General features: G+C 46.4%; 1 protein-coding gene across 2 annotated transcripts in view; it reads left to right on the top strand.

Annotated features, from left to right (window-relative positions):
* LOC119465219 (uncharacterized) overlaps positions 1-17857 on the top strand; it is a 31094-nt gene that overhangs the window by 9053 nt on the left and 4184 nt on the right. For both annotated transcript variants that reach the window (XM_037726014.2, XM_037726015.2), the window contains exon 3: positions 1781-1883. In XM_037726014.2, the coding sequence (XP_037581942.1) occupies positions 1781-1883 (103 nt within the window). The remainder of the gene's footprint in view (positions 1-1780; positions 1884-17857) is intronic.

Genomic DNA, 17857 nt, shown 5'->3' with positions numbered 1-17857 from the left:
ACGTTCTTAATGCGTTGTAATTAGGAGTATGAAGTGGAAAAAACGTTTATGCGTGTGAAGGAACTGGTCATGATAGTCAAAGCTGGTGAAACTGCTTACTTAACATGTGTGAGACCGATTTTAGAGAACGCCTGCCCCGTCTGGGACCCCACGCGAAAAAAAAAAACAACTTGATTGATAAACTGGAAAGAATTCAAAACCGAGCTGCTAGGTTCGTCCTGGGGTGATATGGGCGAAGAGAAAGTTGTACTGAAATGAAACACGAATTGAATAGGGAACTGCTTTCCTCTCGGCGGAAAAAGTCGAGAATAAAATTTGCACACCTCATATTTAATAGTAAGAGAGGAATTAGCAGTAAAAGCTACTTGAAACAACCACATTATATTTCTAGGCGTAATGACCATTCTCTTAAAATCCGCGAGTTCCGTGCCAGGACGAACTTCCTTGCGGATTCCTTTTTTGTCAAAACTATTGTGGAGTGGAATCAACTGTGTGAAGAGCAAGTGTGCTGTACGAATGAAGATTTGTTTTTTTCCCTCTTGTAACCTCCCTGCTATAACGCCTTCGGGCAATGCGGTGGAATTCTTGGATAAAGAATAAAGAGGTGCATATAGAGCTTAAAAATTCGGGATTCTGACAATATGATTGACATTTAATATTCACCACGCCGGCATTCACAGACGCCATTCACCGGCAACGTTTTCCACACGAAAACCGTTGCAGAACTCCCCTTAAGCGCGCCGCGGGTAAAATTTCTGAAGCGGAATAAAAGCTCGCTATTTCTGGCTAGAATACATCACCTATATGGCTGAATAGTAAGATCGTGGTCTCTCATGGAATTTTCCAAGGCATTCAGCTTTCATTCTAAAACCAGTGGCTGAAAGATACACGTCGAGCATAATCTGTATTCGACATTCCTGGCCCGTTAGTTTATTGGACTTACGTCGCCTGGACTTATATCGCCTGGTATGTCCTACGTACTGGAGGAAAAAGAAACCGAGGGGTAGTTCGTGTGGTTCTAAAGCTTTTATCTTTTTATACAGCTGGCCGGAAAAACCACACGAGTTGGCTTTTATTATATGTAATATTTTTTTTTTCACTTCATAAACGTCCTTGTCTCTCTATGGCTTTTTGGGGCCTAGCCACGTTTTCTTACAGCAAACCTGTTTATTGATAGGCTTCATAGCATTTTTCGTGTGCGTGTGCAAAAACGTAGGCCGGTCCTGGTGATAGTATAAAAATGATTCAAGAGCAATGACACCTACCCCTGTGGACTCTGGGTAGTGGTTTCCGGGACCTGTACGCCTCCTTGAACTACCCTTGTCACACCTCGGACACAAAGAGGTACCAGGAACAAGGGTTACGATCGGAGCTTAGCCCAAAAGGCCGACCCGCGTCGGCCATGTCTACGTTCGCACCGCCCTCTCTTTGTCGGCGTTCCAACCGCCTGTGTGCCTAGTTTCCTGCCGATTTCCCGGGGTGGCGGCACCGTCGCGTGCGTATATAAGACAAAGTACCGTTCTCTATTTTTAATTTCACTTGTCTCGTCGTAATGGGGATGTCGCGTGTAGTGCGCACTGTTTTTGCCGTCGCTCTTTGTAGGCGCGTTGCCCCTCGGGAGACTGTACGCGGTATCCCCATTCTGTGTCACCTCTGTGTCGTGTGCTAAACAGCTTCGCTGGTCATCCACCTTCACAGAGTGGAGTGGCTCATGATTTTTTTTCTTCGTATTTACGTGTGTAATGTCTGCCCTTTGCATTGTGCTCCCCGCTTCTTGCAGATCGTAAGCGTAATTCTCTCCATATGTTCCGGACAGCAATGATAATATCAGCCAGTGTTATCGCCGCGCTGCTCGGCTGCTTCATCGCATGTGTCATCACCAGGTGAGTGAACCTTTCCCATTGTCTTTCGAGAACCTCACCCTTGCCTCTTCTGCACAGAACGCATTGCCGTGTTGTAAAGACAGACACCCGAGAAGCAGATTCCGCGTGCTATCTGCCATTCTGACTAAGCAATAGTCCCCGAAGGTGAGCCCATTTGCGGGCTCAAAAGTAGGGTAATTTGGCGTATTTCTGGCAGCTCAAGAGTATAACCCCTTTAGGAAGCTATGTGCACGATTTCTCACGTCAAGATCAAAAGCAACGTCACTGTTGAAAATAATGATACTTAGAACGTGTCACATACTTCTTGAAACACTTATGATTGCAGATGCGCTGCAAATTTCAATGATATATGTGCAAATTGATGTGATAAAACGAGTTGGAAGGTTGACGTCTGTGTGTTTGCTCTTGATGTCAGTAATATGCTCACGTAGCTGGTTCATTCGTTGCTTTCTGACAACGTTTCACATCGGACATGTTGTGCAAGTGGCTGGATATCTGCTCTCTAAGTATGCTAGACATGAAATAGTTGATAGTCTCATATTTTACGTTCCTGCACACGCAGTCCTCATTCTGATAACTCGGGAAAACTCACCTGAAGAAATAAAACTTCTGACTTCGCTTGACTTTGTATGCTTTTAGGTATTCTGAACACGGAGGAAATGCTAAGAAAGTAATTTTTATAATTATTTGGCACGTGAAGGGGACAAAATACTCATCATCCCCGCCGCATCACTTCATCACCTGAAAGACTACAACAAATTAAATGACAACGTGCCAATTTAGTAGTTATCGCAAGCGGTAAGCTGCTTTGCATTAATCAATTGCTTCTCTGCCTTAAGGACTTATTCACTTCGAGAGATTTAGAATTTTGATGAACGCATAGTTTCGCAAAATATCAGTTTCTGCGGGTACCACGAGGCAGTCACAATATTCACAGCGCACATCCTTGTGAAAATATGAGGCATGAACTTAGGATAACTGCAGTGCTTTCTTACTTGTAGTATGTGTCAGTCTCTGTACTGTGTAATCACAGTACTTAGTACAGAATTTTTCTAGCCAGATCACACATTCAGTATTGTGTGATCGGTCAGAACGTGTCCTACATACAGCACAGTCTCATCTCCGCACAGTCGCATCTAATTATAGATGTCATAATAATCAACATTCGGACACAATTTTGGCCTATTCCGCGTTATGGATATGTGCTACTGTATGCAAATCGTCGTCATCCTAATCCACATGCGGATACGCTTGCTCGTCTACGTCGTAGATAAGTACCAATGTATGGGAATCATAATCATCAACACGCAGCGATAATCTCAAAGATCTATTTGGTGGTGGTGTGACATCGTGTACAACTTTCAGTTCCGTTTCTGAGTGGATTTCGCATCTGGATGCTCGTTATAGCTTGACCGATTTTTGAACTTTTTAGGGGACTGCGTAGCATGCGTGCGTTTGTTTTTCCTGTGTCTGTTTAAATGCAATAAATAATGTTCGCATGACATTACTCATATTTCCATGCAATAAAGAAACAAATTAAGTGTGGTTGTGGCCGAATGGTTAGGGCATCGGTCATCTGCGCTGGATGGCCGAAGTTCAAGTCACGCTGCCGGGCCTGCCTAATTTTTTTTTAAAGTGAATGCGAACCTACTTGGCAAGAAGCCAACCAGTGACCGACCGACCCAGGTGACACCAGGGAGTGGTAACCAAGGAAAGCTTCACTTTAATATAGATGAAACATCCGAACCACAATTGACATCATCACCGCTGTCGGAGGACTCCTTATCACTATCAACAGCTAATGGCTTCTGATCTTCAGTGTCACCCATGGCATTTAAGATACTGCAGTTATCATTTACGCTGCCGACGATGGCAAACAAACCATTTTATAGAGGAGCGTGATCTACGTACCAGTTACCACAGCTCCCATGGCTGCAAATGTGTGAATTGGACTGAACTGCAGCACTTTTGAATAGCCAATGACGGTACCTTGTTACTATTGCAGTTTTGGTATCGTACTATATTTTAATCTGCACGACATCTTTAGTACACCTTAGAATGCTAATAACGAAAGTCTCCAGAGTCGAAAGTTTCCGCACTATAAGCGGTACCGCACTATAGCCAAAAACATCAGTTTTCACAGGCTGTGAATGCACGTGCAGAAAACATAGACCAAGCAGACGCGTGTGTCAAGAAATGAAACATACGACCGGGATCTACCCTCATTTTCGTCGGCAAGGTGGTTCCTCCACTTTCCAAGTGCCAGATAACCACTGCGAAGCATTTCGTTGACTGTACATCAAACCGCAACTGTGACCGCCGAATCCCGACGAGACTGCGCTAGTTAGGCCAAGCCGGTAGGGGGGCATATCGTCGTGGGACGCTCGCGCCGACACGCGGTCCTGTAATGGAGTTTGCGTTCTTCCATTGTATACCATTCGCAGCGCGGTGTGTCACATCTTCTGGGTGTTTTAAATTAGTTTGTGCTGCAGTGCTGGTTAAAAGTAGGCATAAGTGTTTACTGAAGTGTTGTGCCTCGTACATCGATGATATTGACCATCGTTTGTTTAACATAAGGTGACGTCGATGTGTCATATTCTTGCCAAACTTAATGAAAAATATAAGGCTGTTTCTATGGAGCATGAGCTCCGCATTTGCCTTGAGCAGCTTGGAACTGGTCTTTAGCGGATCCAGAAGCGGCCTTCTAAAAAACACATCCTTCCTCTAGCAATCAAAGTGACGGTCCATAAAAACGTCCTAAATGCTCTTGCTTCGTGACTTTCTGATAAACAGCGGCTTTATGCAGTGTCTTCTAAATATAAACCATTAAAAACGGGCTCAGTATCTGACTTCGTTCAAGTTTACGTGAACTTGTACGAATTTATCATGTGCTTCATTCTTCATTCTTGCTTCAGTCTCCAGTGTCTCATTAAAGTATGTTTCTCTCTCGCTCTCTCTGTTTCTGTTAAAGCACCATGTCACTCGACGGTAGCTTGTCACTTCTACAGCGCACTCTGCTTATGCATATTGTGCTGCAAGCTAAGCCTTAGTTAAGTGATGCCCCTGTCTGTTCTATTTTTTTTCTTCTTGTTTGTTTTGTTTTTACCTACATTCCTTAGTCACTTGAGTTTATTTTTGACGACCTATATAGCCGGCATTTCAGTGGCCTATTTTCCCGTAATCTAAAAATAAAGAAGACTTCTGAGCCTTCACGCGCCAAAATCTAGGTCTGATAATGAAGAACGCCGTAGTTACAGGGGATTACGAATCAATTCTGACCACCTGCGGTTTTCCTCCATATATCTCACTATTCAACAAACAACTACAACGCTCCTACACAAATAGAAGCTGGCGTTGCTGCATTCAGTATCACAGATAAAATATGCAAGCCAGGAGCAAGAGAGGCCGCGTGTCGAGACATTTCCGAACGTGTGACGTGTGAATGTGATAGAATTTTGATGTCGGTTACGACCAAGGCAATGCACTCTTACGAAAATGGCCCGATTTCCATCTTTTTGTTGATAGCGCAAGTACAAAAAAAGCGCAACACATTGCTGATACGAAGCAACGAACAGGGCACGTATTTTCTATCGATTTCTTTCTCCGTTTCTTATCGCATGTTTTGGCGAGTGACCTATCTCTGCGATAGCGGAGCTGCAGCTTCGTGAGAGCCATTTACGAAAAAAATACAACATAAAAATATGCCTTAGAAAATACAGCCTCAGGATACGGAGTTGACGTACTTGTCAAACATTCTGTTGGCGCTCCAATAGGTGATGGCCAAATCCACACACTATCAACGCGGCGGCGATCTCTGCAGTACTACGTGCCACCTCGGTCCGCATTGTGTGCGCTCTACGTTGTCATGAAAATGAAATTTAGCATAACCTCAAAATTAATATTTTACAATGCATGAGCGCGTCATTGACACCATAAATAAAAGAACGTATCGTTACTCAGCGGCCGGACTTCTAACATTTAACCTCCTCCCTCCCTATGTTGAGCACTGGGTCACTCCGCTCGCCTTGGCAGAAACTCTCGGGGCGAGGTTCAGTAGTAAAATATAAAAAAAAGTTACATGTACTACCGAAATCCCAGCAGAAAATTTTATTCATGTTGTTTGCTAACAGTTCATAACACCACTATTATGCACCAAGATTTAAAAATATGGAAATGTCACGTAGCTGGACAGAACCAAGGTAATGTTTGCCGTCCCTCGGAGAAACTCATATTACTTCTTGCAATCCGTGCTAGTATTAAGTGCTGATATCTCTGCTGAATCAAATGCTTTTTTCATAATCTATGAAAGCCATATAGAGAGGTTGATTGTACTCCAAAGATTTCTCTATTACCTGGTTGATGACATGGATATGATCCATCGTAGAATATCCCTTCCTGAAGCCAGCCTGTTCTCTTGGTTGGCTGAAGTCAAGTGTTGCCCTGATTCTATCGGAAATTATATTGGTGAATATTTTATACAATACTGAAAGCAAGCAAATCTGACTATAATTCTTCAATTCTTTAACGTCTCCTTTCTTATCCATGAGTTTAATGTTGGCGTTTTTCCAGCTTTCTGGTACACTTGAAGTCATGAGGCATTGCGTATAAAGAGGCGCAAGCTTTTCATGTATAATATCTCCTCCATACTTGATTAAATCGATTGTTATTTCATCTTCTCCAGCATCTCTTCCCCTGGTCATATCTTTCAAGGCCCTTCTAACTTCATCGCTAGTTATAGAAGGGGCCTGTGGAGACTCGGGTAGCGTTTAGGCCGGTGATCCTTCAGCCAAAGGGATGAGTACGTCCGGTAGTAAGAGCGATAGAAAAAAGGGTTTATTCTACATATTTACAGTGGCTCCAAATATGGAAGCCCACTCTAGGGGAGAGCATTTTGAAAGTCTCAGCTCACTACATGTCTGAGCACATATCAGAACACGTCAGGACACACCACTGCACTCAAGGTGTCTCCTTATAAAACATCGGTCTTCCCTAGTTGACCCGGCTAGGGAATCAGATGACCTTGATGCGACCGATCAGAGGGGTCGTACTGTCCACCGAACTCCGCCTCTAATGTTTCATCTTCGAAGCAAGGACGAGGCAATCCGGAAACAGGCGGTTGACACTCCTTCCACGAAAGTCGGTGACTTAGTTTCTTGCCCTCCACCGGTCATCTTGCCAGGGTCGGGAGAATGGCCTTCGCGCTAATCCCCGCTTCTAACGAAGGGTGGCGGTTGTAGTCGGTCGCTTCTAAGTGAGCTTCTTTGTCCGAACATCACTGCCGGTGTCTGGCCGCGTCGCCAGGTAGGCGGCCGCTAATGAAGGGGGTGGAATCGGGGGAAGCACCCAAAGAATGCGCACTGCCGAGTTTGGGCGCGTGTTTGCCCGTCTCGTCGGTGTCTGGCACTGTCGCCGTCTGGGCGATGCTCATGAAAGGGCCTGCCTCGGTGGGAAACAATCAAAGAATGCGCCCGGCCGGTTCGGGACGCAACAGGCCTCTGTATCCTGTTCATCACTACTTCGAATGAAAGTAGCTTGGCTGCTCTGGGTACTGTACAGCTCAGTATAGAATTCTTCCACTGCATCCAATATAGCATACCAAAGAGTGATAGCGGAAAACCGCGCACTCAAGAGAGCTTGTCTGAGCTCAAAAAGGAGATGGCGTCTCCTAAACAACTATTAGGCAAAACAGCAATCGCGAACTCTTCCACAACGGGCGGCGCGGAGAGTAACACAGCAGAGCCTAAAACAAATTCAACAGAGCAAATGTTGTAACAATTAGTTCAACAGCTGCAGGGAGTACAAAACTTCCAACAACAGATGTTCAATGAATTTCAAAATCTTAAAACTTACGTGGACGAATCCATCAACAATCTACGGCAAATGAAAAGGAAAAGAGCCGGCGATAACCCCGGGACTCCACAACCACGAAAAACGAAAAATGTAGTAGTCTCCGACTCCTCCGATAATGAATTATCGACCCCACATGGCCAATAGATCACGGGTATTGCAGGAAAACATCGAAATTTGGCACTGTAACTGCCGCACCCACCAAAAGAGGGCAGCAGCCCTACAACAATTCATTAATACATCGTTAACCCGGCCAGATATAATCTGCCTCCAAGAGGTAGGAAATAAGCTGGTAAAGCTACGGGATTACTATACATATCAGGACTCCAAGCATTCGAAAGTAGCGACGTTGGTGAGAAAGAACATCGCAATTAGTATTCATGATCCCTTTGAAGGCTCAACTCATCACCAAATTAGTGAAATTTACTGGAAAATAGGGGGAAACCTAAATTTTTCATTGTTAATATATACAGCCCCCCCCCCCCAAAGAAAAAGGCACAGATTTTGAGAACATCATTGAATTAACAATTGGTAAATACATAAGGGATTCAGCAAAGGGCACCAGGCTGGTGCAGGTCGCGGACAAGTTCGACCTCAAACTAGAAACGCTGCCGCTAGCGCCTACTAGACTGGGGAACAGTGTGAGTCTAGACACTTACCCCGATGTGACGTTTACCAAAACATAGAGGCAGCGTCTTGGAAGAACCTAGATGAAGCACTAGGCAGTGACCATTATATTGTCAGTCAATCAACCTCGTCACCAAAAATCCGTAGACAGCTTGGAACAGCCAACATAACCGATTGGGAAGCATTTAGAAAGTATCTCTTTGCAGAAGGGCAGATAGAAGATATCAACCAGTGGTCGGAAGACGTGCGAACAGCACACTCGACTAACTCCAAGAGCATCACTCTGACGGTGGAACACCCCGCTGTAGACCCACATTTATTACACTTATGGGACTGCCGAAGAGGCCTCACAAAACGCTGGAAGCGTCAAAGGCTTAACAGAAAACTCAGAGCAAGAATAGAGGTAATTGCACGAGAAGCAAATGATTACGCGCAGAAACTAGAAACAGAAAATTGGCTGCAGCTCAGTGATTCCCTAAGAGGAAACCTCGCCACAAAGAAAACCTGGAAGATACTTAGAAGTATGTTAGACCCAGCAGCAACAAAATCAGAATCATCACGCGCCCTAGCTTGCAACCATAGTGGGAGAATTCCAGGGCACAGAAGGCAAACTCTTAGCAAAACTGAAAGAAAGTTACATAGGGGAACCAATTATTCAGTCATACTCGAAAGCATACGATAGGTCCCGGAACGAAATTTTGGACGCCCCCATAACGGAAGCAGAGCTTTTCGCAGCAACCCAGGCAGCTAAGAAAAATACAGTGCCTGGGAAGGATCGGTTAACTAATGCAATGCTACGGAACATAAATTATGAACAAATTAAGAAACTAACTGAATACTTCAACAGAGAGGTATGGCCAACCGGGAAAATTCCAGAACAGTGGAAAGAGGCAGAAATAATTTTGATACCTAAACCCGGAAAGGCTCGTAACATGCAAAACCTCAGGCCGATCTCACTCACGTCTTGCCTGGGAAAACGTTTTGAGCGAGTCATTCACACAAGACTTAGAAACTAAGTAGAAGACAATAACCTCTTGTCAAACTATATGTATGGTATCAGGCCACACTTATCGACACAAGATGTATTCCTAAGACTGAAGGAAGAGGTACTGAGCCACATTCCAACAGGTAGTGAACATTTACTAGCGGCCCTAGACCTCAAAAGCGCATTCGATACCATCGCGGTATCGTGCGGTGAAAAGACTTACAATTATATGAAATCTTTCTTGGGGAATAGAACTGCCACTATCGGCATAGGAGAAACCCGATCCGGCTCCAGAACTGATAGTTGGGCGAGTTGGTACGAATTCATAGTGAAATCTTTTTGCGCGCACAATCGACACGGACACAGTGAAGGGGGAAACACGAGCGCTTGTGTGCCCCCCCCCCCCCCCTTCACTGTGCCCGTGTCGATTGTGCGCGCTAAAAGATTTCCCGATCCGGCTCTTTCAATAAGCCAAATAGGGGCACACCACAAGGTGCCTTCCTCTCACACCTACTGTTCAACTTGGGGATGAATAATCTAGCCCATAGGCTGGAAAAGTGTCCAAATCTGCATTTTGCCCTTTATGCAGATGACATTACTCTTTGGGCGACAAAAGGCTCAATCGGAACAAAAGAACAAGTTCTTCAAAACGCCATAAACATAGTGCACGATTTCGCCACTGAGAACGGAATTAAATGTGCTCCTGAAAAATCAGAATGCATTACGGTACACGGAAAATATTACAACAAAACTGAAAAGGCTGAACTGAAGCTTGGAGACTCGACACTTAAAGAATCCCAAAAGGTTAGGATTTTAGGGCTGTGGATACAACATAATACTAGTGCAGACCATACCCTAAACACTAAAGAATTCGGTAAAACAAATCACGCGAATGATAGGAAGGATTACGCGGAACGGGAGAGGACTAAGCGAATCAGACGCATTAAGACTAATTCAAGCTTTTGCAATAAGCAGAATTACCTACAGCCTCCCGTATCACGAGCTTAACAGTAAAGAGACAGAGCAGGCAGACATCGTAATACGCACGGCGTATAAGGCCGCCCTCAGTCTACCACTGGGGACATCCACGGAGAGACTCGAGGCTCTTGGGGTGTACAACACATTTGAAGAACTCAAAAGCCATGACAATGATCACACAACGAGAACGCCTTAATATGTCACACGCAGGCAGGAGGGTCCTAGAAGAGCTGGGATACCTGATCAACCCACGATACTGCAGCAGCGAACTAGTGGACATATAGAGGGAGATGCGAGTAAAACTAAACATCTCCCCCATCCCCCCAAAAATGAACCCAAAATATCATGCAGGCAGGCGTAATGCCCCAGCCAAACAATTATAAAAACGATTCGGCAATAACCCCGACACAAAATACACAGACGCAGCACGGAACATTAAGGGACACGTTATCGTGGCTGCTTCGGGACCCTCCGGTATTCCAAGAACCATAACAACAGCTTCAGTCCGCACAGCCTGCACCAGCACAGCGGAGGCGGCTGCAGTGGCCCTGGCAATAAAGACACGGGAGGGAGAAGACAGGCCCGCCTACGTCCTTACGGACTCACAGGCGGCCTGCTGACTCTTCCTCCATGGAATAATCCCTAGGATCGCCTTTAACATCTTGGGCGATCGACTAAGACAAGAACATCACATTGTATGGTGTCCGGGGCATGTTGGTGTCACTGGTAACACAGGGGCAGACGCTCTTGCTCGCAAGACTTCAATCGGAGCAAGGAATGACACCCCAATCGGAAACAACAATCGAATACTAGCATGCGATGTCTTAGAACATCAACGTCGTTCTCGCCAAGAACTCGCCGCACCAAACCCGCAATTAACAGTGGAGGAGGTTCGGCTATACACAAAAATCTAGACAAACACCTACCCACATCTGGGGCGATGGCATGCCATCTGGCCAACCAGATATCCCAGTCAATGCCCCTGGTGTGGGGGGGGGGGAGGCCATCCTTGCCCCCCATATGACATGGGAGTGCCAATCACGACCCCAAAACTCAAATTCACCCCGTTTAGCACAAAATTACTTTAGGGAGCCTTGGGCAGATACATAGATAGATAAACTTTAATTCAAATATAGTTTTGTCTTGCCCCAATGGGGCATCGCTAATGGTCGGGGCCCCTAGTCCAGGGCTCCGCTGGCTCTTGCCATCTTCTCTGCTCTCTGAATCAGCTTGAGCTGGTCGTCGAGGGCCGAGCTGGACAGCAGTGCCTCCCATTGCTCCCTCGTGGTGTTCGTGTCATGGTGTTCTATGTTGTGTAGCGTGCACTCCCACGTAATGTGGTATAGGGCTGGTGTGGCCCCACACCACGGGCATTCGTCCCTGTAGGCTGTGGGGTGCAGGCGATATATGTGTAGGTTCGTGTAAGTGCCTGTCTGGAGCCTACGCCAGGCAGCGGCATCCTCCGTCTTTAGTATTCGATGGGGTGGGGGATATCGCAAGCGACTCCATCTGTGGTAGTTCAGGATTGCTGAATACTCGGGGTCAACTGGGTCAGGGTCATCTGCAGTCGGCGTGATGAGTGCTCGGTTATATGCAAATACTCGAGCTGCTCTGTCGGCATACAGGTTACCCGTGATGGCAGCGTGACCCAGTATCCAAATGATGGTTATGATGGTGTTGTCGTCAGTGTCCTCCTTGGGTATTTGGGCTAGGACTTGTGCCGCAGGTCTTGCGATTCTTCCCTGTAGGAAGTTGCGGCAGGCCTGCTGGGAGTCCGTGAGGATCGTCAGTGGTTTTCTTGCGTGTTGACCTTCGCGGATGACTAATGCGATGGCCAGTTCTTCCGCTTCCGTGATCGTGCAGGGGCGGGTCGATGCACTGGAGGTGACGTGGCCTCGGCGGTCGCATACCACTGCCACTGCGCCCTTTTTCTTCGTTCCGTACATAGCGGCGTCCGTAAAACGGGCCGTGGTATCGAACCTGAATGTTTTCTCTATGTATTGGGCCCTTGCTTTCCTCCTTCCGGAGTGTAGGTTAGGGTCCATGTTGCGTGGTATTGGGGCAATGTGATACCTGTCCTGGACGTGACGAGGTATCGTGCAGGTTTCTTGGGTTCGTGTTGTGGCTTTGAAGCCCAAAGTTTGTAGGACCTGCCGGCCCGTGTGAGTCCGCGCAAGTCTCTGTTGTTGTGAGACGCGAAGGGCTTCTGTGAGTTCGCTGAGGATGTTGTGTAACCCCAGCGCCAATAATTTCTCAGTCGATGTACTCATCGGCAGGCGGAGAGCGGTCTTGAAAGCCATCCTCAAGAGCGTGTCGGCCTGTTTCGTCTCGGATTGTGTGAGATGGTAGTAGGGCAGGCTGTATGCGATTCTGCTCACCACCAGGCTTTTGACCAGTCGGGGTGTGTCCCCTTCCTTCATGCCTCTATTCTTCGATGTTACACGGGATATAATGCGTGATATCGCCTTGACACTGGTTTTGAGGAGCGTAAGGGTGTGTGTAGCACGCTGGTTAGACTGCAGCCACATGCCCAGCACCCTGAGCAATGACGTTTCTGGTATGAGGCTCCCGTTGAGGTGTACCTCGATTTTTCGTGTTGGGTCTGTGGGGACTGTGTGGTTACCCCGGCCTCGCCAGACTCGTATGAGTTCAGATTTCTCGGGCGAGCATTGTAGTCCCCGTTGGCTGACGTATTCTTGGATGAGGTCAGCTGCAGTTTGCAGCCGTTCTTCTTTTTCAATAAGGGACCCTGTTGTGGTCCAGAGTGTTATGTCGTCTGCGTAGAAGGCTTGGCGGAGGCCTTCTACGTCCTGCAGTTTTCTTGCGAGGCCGATCATGGCGACATTGAAGAGCGTGGGTGAGATGACTGCTCCTTGTGGTGTGCCCTTGTTGGGAGGGTGGTATACTGCAGTCTGGATCTCCCCAATCTTCAGCTCTGCCGTGCGGTGGCTTAGGAAGCTCTGAACGTACTTGTACGTTCGCTCACCGCAGTTGGTGTTGGCGAGCCCTTCTAGGATTCCTTGGTGGCTGACGTTGTCGAAAGCTCCTTTGATGTCGATTGCTAGGAGGGCATGTTCGCCGCTGCGGGGAACGTTGCTGAGGATTTCTTCCTTGATTTGCAGTAAAACGTCTTGTGTGGACAAGCCTGCGCGGAAACCAAACATGGTGTCTGGCAGGTGCTTGTTGTCTTCTAAGTGTCCCTGTAGTCTCTTGTGTATGATCTTCTCGTACACCTTGCCGAGGAAGGATGTGAGCGAGATTGGTCTCAGATTTTCAATTGCCAATTTCTTCCCCGGTTTGGGGATCATGATTATGCGGGCATGTTTCCACATCGCCGGCACCGTACCTTGTTCCCAGTGTTGGTTGAGAAAGGCCGTGAGCGCGGAGATGGCCTTGTCGCTAAGGTTTCGTGATACGGTCCGTGCCCGCCGCTGTGTTACGGGTGGTGGCTGCGATGGCCGCTCTCACCTCGTTTTCTGTGATGGGTTCGTCCAAAAGTGGGTTGGGTTGTCCCATGTATGGTGTTGTACATGGTTGCGTGGGAGCTGGATCTCCATAGCACTTGTTCTTGATGGCGTCGATGAGGTCTTGTTGGCTGCCTGGGTAGGTGTGTAGTAGCCGCTCCAGGGCCTTGTGCCCCTCTCCTTTGGTTTTGGTGGAGTCCAGGATGGCTTTGAGTATGTGCCACGTTTTGGCGGTACCCAGGGTGCCACCGAAGGAGTCGCATAATCGATACCAGTTCGCCGAGGCGAGTTGCATGGCATATTCTTCTGCTTCCGCTGTTATTTGTGCTATGCGTGTCTTCAGTTTCCTGTTGTACTTCTGTGTTTTCCAACGGTGGGTGAGACCTCGTTTGGCGTCCCACAGGTGTAGTAGGTGGGGATCCACTTCTGGGGTCTCTTCCGTTCTGGCAATTTCCTTTGTATGGTGTTGTTTCTGTCGACGGAGGTTGTCGCACCAGTCTTCCAGGTTGGTGATTGTGTCTGTGTCCTGTTCTTGGGCTTCCCTAATTTTTCGCCAGTCAGTGATTTTGGCTGTACCGATCTGCCTGCGTAGGCGTCCGGTTTGTAGCGTTATGTTCAGTATGTAGTGATCGCTGCCTAAGTTTTCGAGTGTGTTGAGCCATTCGGCTCGCGTGGTTTGTGTGATGAAGGTGAGGTCGGGAGTGGTGTCGCGTGTTACGCTGTTCCCTTCCCTCGTCGGAGTGTTCGGGTCTGTGAAGCCATCCTCGCCAGGACTGACCTGGAGAGTTAATTGAGCCTCCTCGACCAGGCACGGCGCGTGGCGGTGGCCACTGGAGTCCTGGACTAAGGACCCGCCCTCCGGCCCCCATAACCCTATTTTTCCTAAATAAAGTTATTTCTCTCTCTCTCTCTCTCTCTCTCTCCGCTGCTTTTATCATGTCATCGAAATTGCTGATGATATTACCCTGCTTATCTTTCAGTGCATACAAATTGGCTTGTCCAATGCCTACTTTTCTTCTGATTTCATGCTGCGTCCATATTTTATTGCTTCCTCAATCTTTTCCATGTTATAATTTCGGATATCTCTTACTTTCTTCTTGTTGATCAGTTGACACTTTCATGTTTTGCCGTTTCTTTATTAGGTCCTTTGTTGTTTGGGAGAGCTTAACTACTGGTTGCCTTGGTGCCTTACCTCCCACTTCAATTGTTGCTTCTGAGAATAACCTAGTTATGGTTTCATTCATTACCTCTATCAATCGCCTCTTTTGATTGCCTCTATGATCTTGATTACCTCTATGGATCTAGGATTGCCAGTCAGCGTCTAGAGTCTGTAAAGGAGTACGTTTATCTAGGTCAATTACTCACAGGGAACCCTGATCATGAGAAAGAAATTTACAGAATAAAATTGGGTAGGAGTGCATACAGCAGGCATTGCCAAATCCTGACTGGGAGATTACCACTTTCATTGAAAAGAAAAGTGTACAATCATTGCATTCTATCGGTGATAACATATGGGTCAGAAACTTGGAGGTTAACAAAGGAGCTCGACAAGTTAAGCACCGTACAAAGAGCGATGGAACGAAAAATGTTAGGCATAATGTTAAGAGACAAGAAGAGAGCGGTGTGGATCAGAGAACAAACGGAGAAAGCCGATATTCTAGTTGACATTAAGCGGAAAAAGAGGAGCGGGACAGGCCATGTAATGAGTAGGATGGATAACTGGTGGACCATTAGGGTTACAGAATGGATACCAAGAGATGGGGAAGCGCAGTCGAGGACGGCAGAAAACTAGGTGGAGAGATGAAGCTAGGAAATTTGCAGGCGCAAGTTGAAATCAGATAGCACAAGAGAGGGGTAATTAGAGATCGCAGGGAGAGGCGTTCTTCCAGCAGTGGACATAAATATAGGCTGATGATGAAGATGATGTATGCCACACGTTTTAAATATCGTTATTTCCTTCAGTGCTCTTGCTTTGATGAGTCATCTTGGCGCGTGTAATTCTACTCACAGCGCTGGAAGGGTTATCCAAGTGTCAGCCCTTTAGATCAGTATTGAGAAAACACACTGATTGCATGCATTTAAAAGAAAATGGCAAACTATAGTTAACTACGAAACGGATTAGGAATTTTCCTTTCTTCACCGAGTGTTGTCAAGTTTACGAAGTACGGACTCCATGCGAGAACGCTCGGCAGGGACGTCTGATATGACAGCATCAACGATATGATGTCCAGTATACTTCAAAGGGGGCGACCACCCAGCCACTTGAGATTAGATATATGAGATATATGCCGGATGCAAAGCACTTTAAAGAAACAATGAAATACGCGTGAGCCCACATGCATGACGACAAGCTGCTACCGATAGCCAACACCCAGAACTTAACTTTCCAACTCGCTTTACTAAAATACCTTACATGTTTTATTCAAGCTTGCTCTGCATATCGATTCAGAATTGTTTTAAGATATTTGTGGCACATTTTAATATAATTATTTTCGTCGGTTTGTTTGCTTTTCACCGACTATCTTGGCGTGCTGCGCCCAGCGCCTGTAGAGGATATGGCAATTAGTTAATTTCTATGCCATAGAACCCCAACTATACCATCAATATGTGTTCCTGAGTGTCAGTCAACTTCAAGGCTTCTCTAGCGATATGAACAACTTTGTAGAAAGAAAATAATAAACGAGAGAAAAATGGAGAAATCATGCCCTCCATGACCTCGTTCATTACCTGCTAAAGACCAGGCAAGCCTGTGAGCCACACGATTTGACACCCTGCAGGAAGGTCGGTGCTTTTGCTGCAAATGACAAATTGCAAAAATTTATAAACGCAGTCTGAGGCGCAAGCTTCCGACCACTTCCGACTGTTAAGTTACTACATAGGTGCTGCAAGCCTTAAGGTGAAGTAAGGGCCATGCTTGGAAGGAGTGCGTAAGGTTCTGCCTTGGCGCCTGTTTGATTAGGTGTCAACAATTTTCTCAGCGCTCGCGATGTCTGTTTTAACGCGACGGCGTTAAGCGTCCCATGTCGCAGAAAATTTGGCATCGGCGCTGACGTAAGCATCGCCGTCGATGGCGGAGAAAATAATCCCCAACCACCCCGACCACACAGGAGGCCCTCCGTGTGGCGCAAGGCGTTAGTGAACAAAATTGAATTTCTCAAAATAAAATCCGTCAAAAAATCGTAAATTACGACTTAACTACAACCTACAGACATGATAGCCTCGGTCTGTAATTTGAGTGTACGAGAAAACATAATTCTGTTACAAGGAAACTCAAACACGTACCGCTTTTCCAGCATTTCTACCATAACAACAGCGGCGTGCTCGGGTAGGTTACTTGAGAAAACGCCATCCAGATGGCGCTCGCCTCCTCGGCAGCGTAAAGTGGTTGCGGCGTGCAGAGGCGAAGGTGGAGAAAAAGAAAGCTGCAGTTGCAGGAAAGCCTGACAAGCATTCAGGGATCTTTGAATCCTATCACGTTGCAACGTTGCACTCTTAAAGCGTCCTCCAATTTTTTTTTTTTTTAGGTTTCTTGGGTCGTCGTCTTCCCTGCGCTTCTTCTTAGCCCATCAAACTCCATCTCAGTGATTTTCTTACCTCGAATATTTCGTCGTTATCACATGAAAAACGTAATTTTGTGCCTCTTATTTTAATTTGCCCCGTGCAATGTCACTGTTTAGAAGTAGTTGGCCTCAAGCTTATCTCTATATTTTGCTGTTTTCTCCCTCTCTGTCTCGTTTATGATTTAATGCCAATAGAGGCGGATGTTATATGATATAGTCATAATAATTAGAAGAATACTGCAAACCTCAGAACACCCTTATTATTGAAAGCGTTTCGACGAACCAATTTCGGTTTCGTTTCCCAAGGAGCCGTATGTGCCGTGACGTCATAAACCACCACGTGATTTATGACGTGCCACCACCTGTGTAGTGACGTCACACACGCACACAAACACACGCACACGCATATATATATATATATATATATATATATATATATATATATATATATAATATCATGGGAAACGAAACCGAAACTGGTTTGCGGAAAAAGACATTACGTGTAGTAATTTA

This window comes from Dermacentor silvarum, chromosome 9, assembly GCF_013339745.2.
Source record: "Dermacentor silvarum isolate Dsil-2018 chromosome 9, BIME_Dsil_1.4, whole genome shotgun sequence".
NCBI classification, from domain to species: Eukaryota; Metazoa; Arthropoda; class Arachnida; order Ixodida; family Ixodidae; genus Dermacentor; species Dermacentor silvarum.
Note: the sequence above shows the minus strand (reverse complement) of the source record. Positions and strands in the feature narration are given on the sequence as shown.